This window comes from Drosophila sulfurigaster, chromosome 3 (assembly GCF_023558435.1).
Source record: "Drosophila sulfurigaster albostrigata strain 15112-1811.04 chromosome 3, ASM2355843v2, whole genome shotgun sequence".
Taxonomy (NCBI): Eukaryota; Metazoa; Arthropoda; class Insecta; order Diptera; family Drosophilidae; genus Drosophila; species Drosophila sulfurigaster.
This window is the reverse complement of record NC_084883.1, coordinates 51,205,496-51,224,938: the sequence shown is the minus strand read 5'-3', so window position 1 is coordinate 51,224,938 and position 19,443 is coordinate 51,205,496. Positions and strand designations below refer to the sequence as shown.

At 36.4% G+C, this 19,443-nt stretch overlaps 1 protein-coding gene across 2 annotated transcripts in view; it reads left to right on the top strand.

Moving 5' to 3' along the window:
• Positions 1 to 205: 205 nt before the first annotated feature.
• LOC133846357 (protein bric-a-brac 2) overlaps positions 206 to 19,443 on the top strand; it is a 42,717-nt gene continuing 23,479 nt past the window's right edge. For both annotated transcript variants that reach the window (XM_062281299.1, XM_062281298.1), the window contains exons 1-2: positions 206 to 591; positions 5,425 to 7,610. In XM_062281299.1, coding sequence (XP_062137283.1) covers positions 5,577 to 7,610 — 2,034 coding nt within the window. In that variant the 5' untranslated portion in view covers positions 206 to 591; positions 5,425 to 5,576. The remainder of the gene's footprint in view (positions 592 to 5,424; positions 7,611 to 19,443) is intronic.

Here is a 19,443-nt window from a genome sequence, read left to right as displayed (position 1 = left end):
GCTGCTCTCGCGCTCTCTCCGACGACGCGCGCTCTCTCACACTCACTCCCTCCCCTATATATATTGTGGTGCTTGGCGTTGTTGTCGCTCTCGCAGTCGTAGTCGCAGTTGACGGCGACAGCGCAGTCGACGCTGGCAGCGACGTGTGTATGGCTGAGTTTCGAGTTTCATTCATTGTATCTGATAGATACTTTTGCCGAGCAATCAGTTCGTATTTAACTTTCGTCGTGAATGCAACGTTTGTAAGAGGCAGCGAAAGCAAAAACCAGAAACAACAACAACAAATCGACAAACCGACACACACAACAACAACAACAATAACAATAATAACAACAACAACGAAAACATTTTCAAAAAACGCCAAAACATCGTCGCGTGTGCGTGTCTGTGTGTGTGTGTGAGTGCGAGAGTGTATTTGTGAGTGAATGAAAAGCAAACGCAAGAAGAAAATTCAAAATAAAAACAGAGCGTAAGAAAAAACGAAACAACAACAAAAACAACAAGAGTGCAACAACATGTGTTGCATGCGGTGAACAACAACAACAAAATAAACAACAAACTGTGACAACAACAAAAATCTATTTCTATATGGTATTTATATATATATTGGAAAACTCAATTCTTAATAGTAATAATAATAATAAGTGCAACAAATGCGTTGCGAAAACCTTGGAAAAACTACGTGGAAAACTCACAAATTGTGAATGACGGCAAACAGTGAGTGTATGTGAGTGTGTGTGTGTGTAAATTGTTATTGTAATTGTAATTGTTATTGTAATTTGTGAATGTAGCGAGCTACATTCGCATACGTATTTGTTTGAAATGGAATAAATAATTATGATTATTATAATAATTGCAGTGTATGACAAATGACAGTCAGTTAGTCAGAGACGAGTGTGCGGAGAGGGGAAGGGGGGCGAGGGGTGACCGAATACTTTGTTGGCAATACTCGTGTTTAACTTGCATTTAATTGCCGCATAAAAATCGATTTTTGCTTATAAATAAAATATAATAAATTATCAAAGTGTTCGTTCTCCATCTCCCTCTCTCCATCTCCCTCTCTCTAGCTCTGTCTCCTTCTCGCTCATTCGCACAGAATTTGCTGCAGCAACACAGAGCTAAGAAAATTGTAATTTATAAATTTATAACGTGCACCCAAAGTCGCTATTCTCCGCCTTCCCGCCCCCTCTTTAACCCCCCTCCTCCACTAGACTAGGTCGTAAAAAGTGTTGTTGTTGTTGTTGGTGTTGGTGTTGGCATCTTTTTGCCTTCTGCTCAAGTTTTTTGGGCGCTCAGAAAATAGCAAGAAGAAAACTTACGCGAGACTTTCCAGCAGAGTTCTCTTCTTCTTCTTCTTCTTGCTGCTTGGTGGTGTCTTGTGTGTGTGTGTGTGTCTTGGGTGGGTGGCGCGCCAAAAACAGTTTTGTAAACACACACACACAGATACGACGCACCCACACACACACAAACACACATTACACAGGCCGTAAAAAGCAAGAGCAACCAACGGGAGCAGCAGCAACGTCGAGACTTGTGTAATTTATTACTTGCTGCATAAATAATAAATAAGCGTAAATAAATAAATACAAAATATTTATATATGTATATTGTATGTATCGCATATAAAATGTGCTGCTGTTGCCTCCGTTGCCTCCGTTGCTGCCGTTGCTGTTGCTGTTGCCCATCCACAACAACAACAACAACAACACAAACAACAACAACAACAACCCACGCGCTGTGCAAACTTCGAAGGACTCGTAAATTAAATAAATAAAAATAATAAATATTAAAATAAAAAGCGCTCAAGTTGTGCGTTGTTGTTGCTTTTACTGTTTGGGTGTTGCCTTTTTTTATTTTTAATGTGCACTTTTTTTCATCGTTGTTGTTGTTTCAATTTAAAATTTTATTTTATGCCGCGCAACAGCTGCGCGCATTATAAATAATTAATCAAAAATACAACAACTACAACAACGATAAGGAAGCGAAACAAGGCTCTCTCAGAGACTTTAGCTTTTCAGTTCAATTCGAATACCAAAAAAAAAAAAAAAAAAAACAAAACTTGAAAACCAAAACAGGAAATGCCAAAGAAACGGCAACAACAAAAGGAAAAGGAGAGAAACAAATTAAATTATGTATAAATATTTGTGCACATTTAGGCAACTGGCAATTTTATATTTATTTATTTCTCGTTCTTTCAAAGAACGCATAAAATTTAATGCCGCAGCCAGCAACAACAATAAATAAAAGTAATAACAACAAAAAAAGCAAAGCAGTAATAACATTAATAATAAAAAAACGAAGCATAATAAAGCAAAAGTTACCCCAAAAAAAATAAAAACAAAAATATATATATAAAAAAGAAAAACAATTCGCAGCGTAGAGAATAATTTCTTATTACTTTTTTGCTGTTGTTGTTGCCATTGAGAAATCGAGGAGCATGGATGAACAACAACAACAACTACAATAAAAAAATAAACAAAAAATATAATAACAGAAGGCAGAGAGTCGACGTCGACGTCGACGTTCAGTCGAGTCAGTCACAAGATTTAATTGGAATGAAATAATAATCATAAAAAAAGAGTCGCGTAAGAAGAAGAAAGAAGCAGCAGCAGCGACAGCAGCGGCAGAAATATAATAACAATAATAATAAAAATAAATTAATTTTATGGCCGACTGTGTTTGCATTTGCCGCACAAGCGCATACGCATACATTCAGCACACACTGTACAGTGAAACATTGTTACTTCTCCCCCACGTTGTCACAAAATACCGTTAGATAGGGCGAGTAGGAGTTGGCAACAATCTCAGTATAAATATATACTAAAATCCTTATGAATATACTATAAGTTTACGTATACATTTAGCACACAGTGTACAGTGAAACATTGTTCGTTATTCTCCATAAGTTGCCACAAAATACTGTTAAAATGCCGAGTAGCAATTGGCAAAAGACTCAGTATAAATATATACTAAAATAGACAGGGCGAACAGAGTTTGCCACAAACTCAGTATAAACATATACTAAAATCCATATTAATATACTATACGCATACGCATACGGCACACACTGTACAGTAAAACACACATATTGCCACAAAATACTGTTAGATAGGGCAAACAGTAGTTGACACTCAGTATAAATATATACTAAAATCCATGTGAATATACTGTACGCATACATTCGTCGCACACTGTACGGTGAAACATTGTTCGTTCTCTCCTACGATACCACAAAACAGGGCGAGAAGTAGTTGGCAACAATCTCAGTATAAATATATACTAAAATCCTAATGATTATACTATAATATACGCATACATTCCGCACATTATTCGTCCTCCTTTGTTCGTTCTTCTCCACACTCTGCCCCAAAATACCTTTAGAGATAAGGCGAGCAGTAGTTGACAACATACTCAGTAAAAACATATACTAACATTCATATTAATATACTATACGCATTCATTTAGCACACACTGTACAGTGAAACATTGTTCATTTTCCCAATAAGTTGCCACAAAATACTGTTAGATACAGCAAGTAGCAGTTGACAACATAGTCAGTATAAATATATACTAAAATCCATATGTATATACTATGTATCCACATGTATCCTCGACTATTTAAATAAATATAATTACGCAAATGCGACGCGACGCGTTTCGGCGTCAGCGACAGCCATAAATATTAATATTTAATTAAATATAAATATATATTTCGCATTTATTTATAACTTGCAGCGCGACAAATGAAATGAAAATGATAAAATACTAAATACACACATACACATACATATTCACGCATTTAAAATAAATAAAATTTACCAAATTATATAGCGAGATAATTGTCGTGGAAATCTCTATAATAAATTAGGACAAAGCTGAAAGCTAATAAAACAATTTTTTTGTTTTTGTTTTCAGTTTTTTGTATTTATTTTAATTTTTTTTTGGGGAGCGCGTTTCGAAATGAATAGAATAGAGAGATTCATGGTCTTGGGACAAGATTAATGGCCTTATTTAATAGAGTTATGACTAAAGCACAACGCACAGAAAATATATATATGAAATTGAAATACAATAAATAAATATATATCAAGTTACGCTTATTTGCATATGCCATAAAATACGTAAAAAACATTTATATATATAGCAGTTATAATCACTGAACTGTTTGGGATTAAGTGCCAGTTGGTTCTGTGACACATCCAGACATCATATAAGGGTTATGTGTATTTCCCGAAAACTTTGCTTACGTACTTTTGGGCGATTTGAAGCCACACACACACACACTCACACACATACTCACACACATATGTGTTCAATAATTCATTTAAATATTTCGCGATTTCCTTGAATTGCAAAAAATTTAATTGCGTCAATGGTTAATTGAGAATATAGAAATGGGATTTTTGGCAATTTTATATTTATACTTTTTTTTTAAAGTTTCATATTATTGATTTGAAGAATTGTAAAATTTATAGAGTACCATCAAACTAAATCCGATATAATTAAAGATTGATTGAAAATATATAAATTATTTTTTTTTGCATTCTTATATTTACAATTTTGCTTGAATTATTTCAAAATAATATTTTAAATTATCGACTTAAGGAGTTATAGAATTCGTAGAAATAATAATCAGATATAATAAATAATGAATTGAGTATATAGAAATGTGATATAGAAATATTGAAAAATATTGCTAGACTTTTGAGGATAGTTTAACAATTAAGACTCATTTTAGCAAATTTCAAAGGTTCAAATATTTAACAATTACATAATATTTGAAGTTATACATTATTTAATTTTAATACTCATAGAGATCCATATCATAAAAAGGTTCAAAGAAGTGTTTACATTTTTAAATATAATCAATTAAGAAATTATTTGTTTTTAGAAAATTATGGTTTCAATACAGAATCACGCCACTTTTTGTCATCTTTATTTCAAAGAATGTTTTATCAATAAATATTTGAATTGTAAAATTCATAGAAGCGATATGTTAATATTTTTTATTTAGAAATCTGAATTTTTGCGAATTTTATGGTCGATAATTTTAAAATGTGGGTGAAGTTAAGAGCTTATAAAAAATAATGGTTACTTTCAGTATATAGATAAGCATTTTTAAGCATTTTAAAATATTTACAACTGTTGCTAGAATATAGAAAAAATCAACAAAAATTTAGAATTCAACTGAGTGAATTTCTAACAACAATTAACTATAAATAAAGAAAACCGACATTCCAATTGAAATCTACAACGTATTAAGCAGCTTTATAGCAAGCCATGATTAATCAAGCTCTATAAAATAATAGTAAACTTATTAAAATATTTCTCTAATTTCAAAATATTACAATATAGTTTTTTTATTGGCCTTTGTTCGAAGTGTTTTCACACGCAATTTGCATTTTTGTTTCGATTTCATTACAGCGTTAACAACACACAATTTCTCTCTCTAAAGAAAAAGCAAACCAACAACAATCTTTATGATGTGTTAAACAACAATATAAGCCAGACGATCATAAAAAAACAGAAAACTGAACACTGAACAGAAGTAATTGCAAAAACGTAGAGCAAAAAAAATGGATATGACAAAGGACATCATGGACTTTGAACAGAAGCTCGACAGCGAGCAATACGAGCCAAATGATTACACAATGGTCAACATAGACATACCAAAGCAGCCAGAGCCGCAAACAGAAATGGCCTACGAAACGGCCAAGACAGAGGAGCGAGAGTTGGAAGAGACAACCACAACCACAACAACTCCAACAGCAAACACAGAGCAACCAGCAGAAGCTGGCGAAGATCAGCAAGAGGAGGAGCAGCAACCACAAGAGTTGAAGCTGAAGCTGAAGTTGGAACAGAAATTGTCACCGATAGTGAAGGAGGAGGCAATCACAACAGAAGAGAAACCAAATCGAATGAGAACTGTGCTCAATGAGCAGCCACTGACGCCACCGCCACGTCCTCTCACCTCCAGCGAGGTCGTAGGTCACACCGACTCCGATGATCCCGAGTTGCGAGTCCAACTCACAGCGAAGAAATCCCGCTCTCTGCCTGTGTCCCCGCAGCCTTTGGTCTCGCACAATCTGTCGGCCATTGGACTCTTTGAGTTCGGACAACACAACAACAATAACAACAACAACAAAAAGTTGACAACAATTAGATCAACTGAGAAGCCAAAGCTTGGCCAGAAATTGTTTGCAGCTCCAACACAACGCAAATCCTCGCCAGTTGGTGGAGATAATCAACAGTTTTGTCTGCGCTGGAACAATTATCAATCGAATCTGACGAATGTGTTCGATGAACTGCTGCAGAATGAATCCTTTGTGGATGTGACGCTCGCCTGCGAAGGACACTCGATCAAGGCACACAAAATGGTTTTATCCGCTTGCTCTCCCTACTTTCAAGCACTGTTCTACGATAATCCCTGCCAGCATCCGATTATCATCATGCGCGACGTCAACTGGAGTGATCTAAAAGCTCTCGTCGAGTTCATGTATAAAGGCGAGATTAATGTGTGCCAGGATCAAATTAATCCGTTGTTAAAAGTCGCTGAAACTCTAAAGATACGCGGCTTGGCTGAAGTGAGCGCAGGTTCGAGTTCTGGGAACAATGCTGGGATTGGAGGAACTTCGTTGCTGCCCGAGCAAAGGATGACTGTCTACGATGAGGACGATGATGAGGAACTCGCTGCCGCAGCTGCGATTATCAGAGATGAGGAGGATGACGATGAGCAGAAGCCAAAGCGAGCTCGCTTGTTGGCCAAACTCCAAGCTGAATCCGCTCTCGATCTTAATCAGCGTCAGCGCAAACGTTCCCGCGATGGCAGCTATGCCACGCCCAGTCCGCTGCCCTTGCCCCTGCCCCTGCGCTCGGAGTCGCCGCAGCAGCAACGTGCTGGAGTCACTCCTCAACCCTTGGCCATGACCACATCGACCATTGTGCGCAATCCGTTTGCCTCGCCCAATCCACAATCGCTGCAGTCGCATCTCTCCGGCAGCTCTTCGTCCGCCTCGAGCAGCTCCGGTGGTGGCTCCTCCACAGTTGGCGGTGCCAGCGGCAACTCGGCTGCCTCCTGCATTAGCTCCGGCTCCGCTGCCGCTGCTGTGTCGAATGCTTCGGCCGCTTCGGCTGCAGCTGTTGGCAGCTATCGTCCCAGCGCACGCAGCTGCTCCCCGCCTCCGCCGCCCTCGGCCCACAGCAATGGCTCCGCCGCTGCCGGAGCCCTCTCCTCGCCCACTGGCAATCCTTCGGCCTCGTCTAATGCGCAGTCGCAACTGCCTCCGCACATGGCCGCCGCTGTGGCCGCTGCTGCCCATCATGCCTCCGCCTCAGCTGTGGCGCCTCCGCCGCCTTCGTCGGCCTCTTCGATGCATCATCATGCTGCAGCTGCCGCAGCTCAGCAGCTGGCTGCTCAGCATCAGCTGGCGCATTCCCATGCAGCCATGGCCAGCGCCTTGGCTGCCGCTGGCGTCGGTGGAGCTGCTGCTCCTGGCAATGCGGCTGCTGCTGGAGGAGCTGTAGGCAATGCTGCATCCTCGGTGGGTGCTCATCATGATGACATGGAAATCAAACCGGAAATTGCTGAGATGATACGTGAAGAAGAGCGGGTGAGTTTATCAACCTATAATATTTTACAATATGTGATGGAAAGAACTTTAAAAATAGGTAGGAAAAGGTTCTACGATCTGGGAGGCCAACAACTTTTCCTCATTTAAAAAAGATCATTATATATTGTCTGGGTAGATCTGCAACGCCAACAAACTTTTCCTCATTTAAACCTTTTTATCATTTATAAAAATATCATTAAATTGCGTTTAATCTTTCGATGTTGTTAGCTAGAAGTTTTGCACATACTGAGAATGAAATCTATTTTTATAAAAATAATAATTTAATTGTAGAAAAAATTACTCAATTGCGCACAGTTCAAAGCAAACCCAGTAATCTCAAAGCAAACACAGTAATCTCTTTAAATTTCGAACTCAATGATCTAAAAATATCTTAAGAATATATCAGTTTATTCAAAGGATGAACATAAAAAGCCAAGAGTTGAGCAAGAAGTTTTATATGAAATATGAATGAATATGAGTATGAAAGTCTTTTACCATATGGAAATGAAGTTTTCTATGAAATGGGAATGAGTTAAATTTAGATATAAATAGAATTTAATAATAGGAATAATTATTGAATAGATCTCATATCACAGTCTGCAACTTTTTTCACTCTAAAATCCATTCAAAGTTCTAAAAATACTTCGACTTAAAATAAGATCAAAGCTGGCCATAAAAATAATTCATTTTTTAGAGAAGAGGTTTAGACTAAGTTTTATTATTAATGATGGGCTTGAATTCTTAAAATTAATATGCATATATATCATATATATATCTTAAATACTTACTGAATATAGCTCAGTTTGTATTAATTTAAAACTTTTTACGAAAAAATCCTTAAAATACGATTATATCATTACATTTATACATTCCTTAGCCAACAAGAAATACTTGTTCTCAGTTTACAATCAACAGCTTTATAGATCTCTAAAAAAACCCTAAAATACGATTCTATAAATACATATATACATTCCTTAGCTAATAAAAACTTTTGTATATTCAACACACAACAGGAATCGAAAAGATTAGCTGTTCATTTTTATATGTATATTATATTTATTTTGCGATAAGATCTCCTTTTTTCTTTAGTTTAACTTATCGAGCACAACTTATTGACCTTTATTTAATAATGATTTATTTCGTTTTACTTTACTGACTTGCGGTCTTTCGCTTATCAAAAAAACAAAAGAAAAAACCCCTGCATTGTTTTTATTGTGGTAAAAATTGTAAATGATTTCGGGTGGCATTCTTTAGCTGAAATGAAATGATCCAAATTTGGGTTTTGGGTTTTGGGTGCTAGAAGCAGGCAGCGTTCAGTGGGCCAAAGTCGAAAATTGTTCATGTGATTAGCGCGTCGAAAGTGGAGCGTATCATAATAATTGCTTAAAGTAAATATCAAAGTTGATAAGTATTGTTAATATAATTTATGTGGTTATTGCTACTTGAGATCGTATGCCAGATAGTAACTGATACGGCGACTAACTGGCCAATTATGACACTTAATGTCAAGTAAATAATTTTGTAATAATATTTAGGTGAGATCGATTGAACACGAATGTTCGCTCACTCGATCGATCGATCGATCGATCTATCGAAAACTGAAGGAGCTACTAGAAAATGTGTTATTTATTTATTTAGTTCTTTTGTCGGGCACATTTTGTGTGTGCAGCCTTATAAGCATATCTGACCAAAGGCCAGAAGCAGACCTAGTTGAAATGTTTTTACATATTGTCGAGACTCACATCACATTAAAATCGCAACACAAAACTAGGAAAAGTGCATAAATGCATGCCCATTAACGAAAATTTACACAACAACTAGATGTATTTACCTTATTGCATTTGTGGCTGTTATTTCTATTAGATTGCACATTAAAGCTGATTTTCTATTTGTATAAGAAACTGCGCTGCGCTCTGCGTTTAAGTTTAAGGCGAGGTCTCCGACATTAACTGCGTCAGCGACTTGAAAAATAATTCAACATTTAATGCTAATGACGAAAATTGCGCAATGCACGCATACGACAAAAACGACGACGACGACTTCGACTTGATGGCAATTGCATTCGACAAAAAAAAAAAGAAAGACAGAAATACAAAATTGTTAAACAAATCACACACAACAAAACAAAAAACGAAAAACAACAAATTGTAAAAAATTGATGCCAAATGCAAACAAAAGTGCGCAAATATTTGTCTCGCACACGTATCTCAAGGCGCTGTTGCGTTTTTCTATAATTTCAACTAATGTGGCTTTGATTAAGCTTTATTGCACTTTTGTGTGCAACACATTTTTCATTTTTCAATACCCCGCACAGCAGTCATAAAATGCAATCCAAATGGGTATGATAAGATAATAAAAGATCTATTTCGAAACATTAATTACTGCAAAGAATAAAGAATCTCCTTTGATGTTATCTATCTTTTATATAATTTCGTAGTTAAATTCTAAGAGTTTGTTTTTCAGATCTATTTCGAAAGAATATAATCTCTTTTTTTATTATGCATTTTACTTGAAGATGAGTGAATACTTTTTTATAATTTTCTGAAATTTTGTATATTATTTCAAGATGATAAGAGATTTACTTGGAAAGTATAAAGCATAATGAGTCTTATCTCTATTATATGTTTTCAATTCTGAATATTTGAATAATTAATATTATACTACGATGAAATATGAGCATGAATTAGTGCAAAGAAATTATTCTCTCCATTTTTCTTAAAGATGAGTTTATTTTTTTATAGTATATTGTCAGTACTTTATTGTTCAATTTTTTATAAATATATAAAATGATTCTATTTTTAAAAGATGATAAAAATATCTTCTTGTATTTCGAAACTTTATGTACAGTATAAAATTTAATTTGTTTTCATGTTCGCTAATTTGCGGAAAGATTAGTTTATCTTTTTTATACTTTATTCTTAGTATTTGGTTGTAAAAATCTGCAACATTTTTTTTAATTTTGAATATAACTAGTTTCAAAACATTAAATACTATACATAATATAATCTTTTTTAAAGTTCTTTTCTAATAATTTATTCTCAGTATTTCGCGATTTGATTAAATTTTTATATTGTTATTATACAGAGTAACTTGCGCTGTTCTCTTTGCTGACTTTTTTATGGTTAACAGCTGTCATTATTATTAATAATATTTGCGTTAGTTTATGACTTGACTTGGCTGCCTTTTTTTTTTTTTTTGTTGTGCCACAAAACTCTATGTAAAATTCTTGACATTGAGTTTTCAAATGGATTTGTTTTTCACATTTTTTTTTTTGTTTTGGTGTGTGTACATTAATATTGCACTTATAAAAAGTATATGAATTTATTGTTTTTTGTTTTTCTGCGATCTGCGAGCTGTGTGTTGTTATTGCAAGTATTGCTATTTGTTGTGTGGCATAAATAATGCATATACTTATGCATCGCGCTCGCTGTCGATGAGTGTCTTTCGAGTGGTTGACTGCGGCTTATGAATATGGATGTTGAATTGGAATATACATAGCTTTGGAGATGTATAGATGCGAGAGAGATACGTTGTCGATACATATCGACAGCAGCTGCTGCTGTCGGCTGTTTAAATGAGACTGCGACTTTTGCTTTGGCAACCATTTTCATCATTTTTGCGCTTAATTATCTTTTTGCTTTGCACAATTTACTGTTGCTTTTTCTTAATTTATTGAAATGAAATCAAGAGAAAATTGTAATAAAGCGCGATACCAGCCGCAAGTCGAAAAAAAAAACGAAAACTTTTTCTGTTCAGCAAAAGTCAAAAAAGCAAACGAAAAACTTCGGTCTTTGGAGGTCTTGGGAATGCCCCCCACTCCCATATAAATGAAGTGACTATGAGACGCCGCCGCAGACATGCGGAAATGCGTGTAGGTGGCATATTTGCGTTCAAACAGTGTCTGCCAAAAAGAACTGCGCGCCTATTACTTAATAGAGTCAAACTCTGTCACAAACACTGCCAACAGGCAGCACTTGCTCTCTGAACTCGCTCTCTCGCACTCTCTTGCGCTCTTTCTACTCTTCTCTCGCTCTGAGCTTAGTGTTGGCGTTTCATTCACAGAATTGTGAACACACACACACATACACATACGGGCGCGGAGAGGCTGGCACACACACAACGAAACACACACACAGCGAGAGCACGAGCATACCAAGCACTCAGCAAAAGTTACGCGATGTCGCAGCTCAAGGAAAACGTTGTATGCGTTGCCTGGCTGCGAAGGAACGAAGGAATCGAAGAGGGAGAGGGAGGGAGAAGGCATCGTTTTTGGGTTGGGGAAGATGCTGCTGGCCAAGCATCTAGCAAAGTTGTCTCTTGTCTTTTCTCTCTCGCTAGCTGTGTTTACACATCGTTTTGTATGACGCTCACTTGAGTTCCTTGACTTTTTGGTGGATTCTCCTTGGCGTTGTGTGTGCGTGATACCCCTTGAAATACCTTACTCAATTGGGTAGCTTGTCACTTAAGATTGCATCTCAAAATTACACACAATTAATGCACACTTTTAGCCAAGTATATAAAAACTATTTTGCTGGCAATTCTCTATCTTATTTTATTTTAAAGGGTGTGCCGCATTTCTGATTTTCTTCAGCTCAAGAATCTTGCAATTGTTTCTGCAAGAAAATTACTGAAAATTGCCAACTGCGGGAAAGTTCTTTGACAGGCATTTCTTCTCTTTGTCTGCCCAAGCGTTAGTCATAATTGTAATGTGTGAGTTTGTCTCGAAGTTAAGACGTCGATTTATGCAAAGCAGGTTGCTTGAACTCCAGAGCGGAGGTCATTACGATACTACTACAATACAACGGCGCATGTTATCTTAAGACCCCCGGTTTAGGGATCGTGTGAATCTGCTGGCCCCAAAAACAAAAAAAGAAAAACGTTCAAAGATGTCAACTATTTCCTGAACTGACAAAACACACACAGAAAACTGTATTTAACCTGTGCGGTCGGCTCATTAGGCCGCTCAAATTTTTGTTTGATTGATTCAAATGTCCAACCGGTAACTCGTAAATCAAATTTATGTTTCTTTTTAGACTTTTTAGACATTTAAAACACCAAAAATAACAAAAACCAAAAAGCAATCGCCGCCAGAACCACCGCAAATGACAGTGTGAAAATGTTTAGGTCTCCACATTTTCGGGGCTTATAAGCATTTTCCTCATTTTCTTATCGGCTTAATAAAATTAACGCATTTTCTGGGTTTCCTCCTTCTGACGCTGCTAACGATTAAGATTTCGATTCCGTAAATAGTAATATAAAAATTCCAACTCTTACGAAATCGATATAACACAAAAACAACAAAAATAAAGCAGCGAGCGAATAAACATATAATTTATGGCACAATTTCGATAATTTGTTGTGCATTAGTTCGTGTGTATTTCCTGTGTTCTCTTTTTAAAGAAAAAGCCATAAAAAACATGATATTATAAAGCGCTTTTGTTTTTGTTATTGTTTTTGCTGTTGGTTATACAAACAATTTATATTGTATTTGTTCGAGGTTCACTTCGAAATAAATAAGTAATTTATTTTATTGGGCCAAAGGCAACATGACGACGACAAAAGGTATAAAAAAAAAAAACGGATGTATATTAAACCCTCATAGATCTTATCGCGACAGAACTAATACACAATATAATAACCAAGTAAGACTGCATTTAGAGTTAAACATGGCAGAAGAGTAGATACGCTGCATAAAAACATAAGAAATTTGCGTTTATTAATGAAGAAATTCTTTGCTGTGGCAATCGCTATCATAATAACAAATGTGTGTAATCTTAATTTTCGTGTCGATTAAAGTTTTAACGTAATTTTGCTGATAAGATTTTCCCCCCGACCGGTAAATATTTATTATTATTATTTTGTTATATATGTATGTACATACATGTATGTATGGGGTTAGATACACACACTTGTGTGTTGGGAAATCAAGTGTTTCACAAGTCAACAAAAAACAAAAAAAACGAAAAAAAAACGAAAAAAAAAATAGCTAATCACAAGCCATTAAAACAATTCTTTTTGTCATAGATTCGACGTGAATGACTTGAAATAATTTTTATCTTTAGAGCTCAACAATTTACAGCTTAACGGTGATTGTTTAAATAAAAACGATTATAGTGCAATAGAAGATATATAAATAGATGTCTCGGTATTTGCGTCAATGTCAAGAGGCAAAAAAATAGTCAAGATACGACCGCCACACGACGACGGACAATCTATTTTCAAAATTTCCATTCAAAAAGTCGATTTATAATATCTTTATAACACACAGGAAATATCGTTCATGAAATTCTATACTTTGGATTTTGCGTATATAAAAATAGCTAAGATAAAGGTTGGCTCCATTAATAGCCAAATGAAATATCGATCTTACTTTCTTTCCATTTAAATTGGTTTGCTTTTTTTATCCCATAAATCGTATCCCGTTTGTAATTGTAAGATCTGATGATGACTCTCGGTCATTGGCCGCAAAGACTCTGTATCTTTTTTCATTGCCAGCAAATTGAAGACGACAACCAACACAGCAGCAACCTCCAACATTCACTCTTACATTCACAACTTACACAGTTGAGAGAATGTGTTTTTATTTCTCTGTGTTGTGTATTTATTTTTTTGAGCACATTCACATTCATTTACATCTCCATTCGCGTCATTTGTTTTCCTTGCGACGGCTGCGTTAAGTTTTCTTATATTTTCATTTATTTGACTGCCTTTCATTACATTTTATTTATTTATTCCACATTTATTGTAGGGTACACACATTTGTATGTCGTTAGTTCAGTTGGGACACAGAGCAAAAGCAACAGCAACAATGACGACGACGACGACGGTGACTGTTGCCGCTGTTGTCTTTATGACGACGATGATGATGATTATTATTGCCATTGCCGTCGTTGTTGTAGTTTTCTGTTGTTGCTGTTGCTGTTTTCATTGTACGAAGACATAAGAAAATTATAGGTATCTGCCCTTATGGCGCACAGCTCAGCACAGCGCAGCGAAGCGAAACAATAAAATATAAAATAAAATATGTACGAGTATGTTTACGCAATTACAAACAAACAGACAAACAGACAAACAGACAGACGGAGATACAAATGGACAAACGGACGTACAAACAGATCAACAACATACTATACAACAGACCGAGTTGCGAGAAGCAATTCGGAACTGCCTCAGAGTTATAGTTGTTGCTGGGGCGGAGCAGGAGGAGTAGACGAGGCTCTGGCGGTGCAAGCAATTCAATATTTATAACTGGCAGCAGCAGCAGCAGCAGGTGACGCTTGCCAGGTACAGTTACACAGACACACACACACACACACTCGCATAAATACAGCAGCAGATACAGATATAACGCGTGTATCTTATAGATACTTTTGGCAGCTGCAGCATGAAGTTAACGCCGTGCACAGCGCACAATTAAAGATAGCCAAAAAAAAGTACAAAAAGAAACGAAATGAAACGAAATGAAAATTGTTACCGTTGCTCACTTTTCACGTGCAATTTTCTCGAACCCTACAAATGGCATTATAATGCGCTATAATTTTCGACAAACCACAGAGGCGTGGCCCTAACCTTGCAGATCGCACTCAGCAGATAGCCACGAAACCAACGAAATTAAATGAATAATGCGAGAATACAAAAGTTGAAAATATGTGGCAATAAATTTTCGAAATGATAAATTTGCCATGCCTATAAAAAAAAAACGCATAGATACAAGAGAGAGAAAAGCTCAACTTGAGCTGCGCTTTCAAGCGTTTGCATTTAGCGTAAATGCTGTGCTCTATTTTTGATAATTAGCATCATCATCATCATTATATCTTTTTGCCACACAGTAGTAGAGAGAGCCCTCATGTATGGCAGGACAAACAGCGGTAAAAATGCGTTGCGTAAAAAAGGACAACGAGCTAAGTAAACGCCTCTAATTTGGCATTAACTAAAAAAGCTTTAACTGAGAAGTGCAAGAACAGAGTAGAGCATAATTGTGCCACACACACACACATTCGCAAACTGCATTCATGCCTCATCCTGCTGCTGTTTGTGCCGCACATTTTGCGGCTTCTTTGGGGAGGCAGTCTTTATGCAAAAGCAATTTGCTGGAAATGTTCGATTTGCAGCACTTTTCACTAGGGTTTTCCAGTTGCTTAACGCGCGCGGTCGAGTATCCGCCTCACGTAGCTCGACACAAGTGCTTTATCCTCGTTCCGTATCCGTATCCGCACATTCGCATCCCTTTTGTGGAGCGCCAAGTGTGCGTATAATTTGCCTTAAAATTAGCTTACGTCAGCTACGTTTGAGCCATAGACTCAACTCAACTCGACTGTTTAACCACCTTTTTAGAAGAGCAGCTGGCAAACGAAAAGTTCTCAAGTATAGTTGTTTTTGCATCCCGAATATAATAGATAACTGTGCGATCTATTTGTGTTTATTTATCTATGGATGTTTAGTCGCATCTGTAAATACAATTTTTCAGTCCGCTTTGAAGTTGAATGTGGAGGGGAAATATGCTTCGAGTTTCGTTTTCGTTTGATGCAGAGAGAACTCGCGTTTGATTTGTTATTTTATTACTTTACGAATTTTAACACATCTGCTGAAAATGCATTTGTAAATTATTAAATGCATCTTGCCAGTCGTCGTCGTCGTCGTCGTCGTGCCATCAAACAAACACATGTAAATGGCATGTTTGGCCAGCCAGTTCCTCCAGCGCTCACTTTGTATCTGTAGCTGTATCTTTTTGTGTGTGTGTGCGCATATCAATATTTATTACTTTGTGTACTGCACAACAACAATAACAGAATGTGTATGAATGTGTGCATTGCTTGCTGCTGCTGCTGCTGCCTTAGTAAAATTCGTTTTTCATTATTTATTTCTTTTACTTTTGCCGCCTCTCGCTCTCTTTTGTTTTTAATTCTGTTTGGGCTGCCTTTTTGAATGCATTTCTTTATTTAGGCAGCAACAGCAAAAGGCAACAGCAGCACCCCCGCATCGCATCACAGCACATCGCATTGCAATGCAATGCATCCTCATCTCCATCCCCATTTCGAAGATCTGTTAAATAAATCGAATCATCTGTGTGTTTTACACACATATGCGAGAAGAGTCGAGAGTTCAGTTGAGTTGAGTTTTGCTTCCTCCTTTCCTTCTCCTTCATCTTGCTGTTGCTATTGCTGTTGCTGTTGTGCTAGAGCAAGCCTGAATGTACGTAATTATTTCGATTGGATATACTCTCTCGTACTATAATTTGTAAAACGAAACATATGTTCCCATTTTAGTTGCTGCTGCTGTTGTTGCTTTTCCTCTTTCCGTCTCTGTTATTTATGCATTTTATTAGTTGTGCTGCGTGGGGGATTTTGGATGCAGCAGAGAAACTGCAGCTAATTCGACTAGCAACTAAGATGCATCCATATAAATGGTAAACTAATCCAAAATGCCTTCGCATTAGATAGTTTTATAGCCGCTACACATAGAGTAGAAGGGTAACATACTATTATAACTTTGTGCCTTCAGGAAATGTATGTGAAGGGCAAAAAGAGGATTCTCCGAGCAAGCAAGCTTAACTTTAAAGCTGGAACTGCGATTTTTGGTTATCACAGTATTTTTAAATACTGAATATTGATTGCGATCCGATAAAAATTGTCGTAGTTATCTAAGAACTTATTTTATTTACCAAATAACGACTGACAATCTGGTATTCTTTATACTCTATATTTTTTGAATGTAATAGTATATCGATATATTTTTTTTAGTATATTTTAGTATTTTTTTCGGTATATCACATATTTTGAATGTAGTAATATATAGATATACCAAATATCACCCTTAGTATATTTCAGTATTTTTTCGGTATATAGTTAGTCAATGACATGTTTTGAATACGGTAATATTTAGATATACCAAATATCACCCTTAGAGTATATTTCAGTATTTTTTGGTATATCGTTAGTCTATGACATACTTCGTGTGCAGTAACATATCTATATACCAAACATCATACTTGGTATATTTCAGTATTTTTTTTTTTTAGTATATTTTACTGCACTGTTTTGCTTTCATCAAAAATTCATAGCGGGTATCTCACATTCGAGCACACTCGACTGTTGCTTTCCTACTTCTTTCCCAGTAACAAGCTTGTATCTTTAAGATACCTGGTCATAAATATGCAAATGCAACGCTAAATACATGCGGACATTTGCCTTGGGTAAACAATAACTAACGTCTTTACAATATTTGTTTAACGACGAATACATTTTCTACTCAATATTTATTTAACTGTAACGCTTGTGTCAACAAGACAGAGCCGAAGAAAATGCCAACTTGACCACGCCCCGCTGCTTAAATTGACACCGTTAATAGAAGATGATGGATTCTTGTTGTGTCTTCAGGAAGATGCGAGAAGCGAGTGTACAGTCATCGTCATCGTCATCATGATCGTTGTTGCATCCTATTTGCAGAAAAGCGTTGTCAACGCACTTTTTGGTGTCACTGTGCGACGAGTCTATTTGTCTGCCGTCGACGACGACGACGACTGGCGACGGGCGACGCCGCATTAATTCTTAGGCAATATTTATAGTTGTATTTTGTTAAATATTTGCACAGTTTGTTTTGTGCGCTGGCAAAGACATTTATCAAGACACCAGCAGCACTCGCTGTTGCAGTTGCAGTTGCAACTGCACTTTGCATTATGCATTCATGTATTTGCATCTGCAACAACATGATTGCTTGCCTGCTTGCTTGCTTGCTGCCTGGCAGCGTGCAACATGCTTCGTGCCGCGTGCTAATTGCAGCCGCAGACGTTTGTCATGCGCCTATTTGGCTGCCTCGACAACTATTTCTATATCTATGCATCTTCTTTTGGCATTTTCCGTTCATTCATTATATTGTCGTGTATATTCATTGTCCATATGTGTGTGTCTCTCTCTGTCTACATCCATGTGAGGTCAAATTTATTTTATTAATTTCAGCCCCAACGACAGCGGCCAGCCATAAATTCAAATCTATCGCTAATGTGTGTGCCGTTTATTTCAGGCAAAACGGCGAATCCAAAAAAAAACACACACACAACATAGATAGAAAAAACCACAATATTCAAAATTAAATAGCAGCTAATTTTTCTCAAACGCCACACGCACAAATCGCTTTCCGAAGCCCAAGACATTTATAACAAATTATTGTTTCAAAAAACACACACAATCGCTGGCTCTGGTGTGATTTCAAATCAAATTGTACATAATTAAATAATGACTATTAGCTGCACGCGCCTCTTTACAACTTTATATAATTTTTTTGTTTGCAATTTGTTTTGAGCTCTTCATTTAGCTAAAAGTTTGAGTTAGCTAAATGAGCTAAAATTAAGCATTAAGTTTACAATCATTTACCATGGCTCATAACGAGTCATTTTTTGAACGTAATAGTATATTCAAATACCAAATATAATATTCGGTATATTTCAGTATATTTTTTGGTATATTTGTAGAAAAATATAGGTGTTTTTTTGCGGGCATCTCACAGTCGAACATTTGTTGCTTGTTTAAGTATATCAATATACCAAATATAAGCTACGGTATATTTTAGTATTTTTTTGTATATTTGTAGAATAATACCGCACTGTTTTGCGGACATCTCATAATCGAAAACCCAACATTCGTTGATTGTTTTAGTATATAAATATACCAAATATAACCTTCGGTATAATTCAGACTTTTTCGGTATATTTGTAGAATAATACCGTTCTGTTTCGCAGGTATCTCACAATTGAACACATGACATTTTTTGCGTGTTATACTATATCGATATACTAAATATAGCCTTCGGTATATTTTAGTAGATTTTGGTTTATATG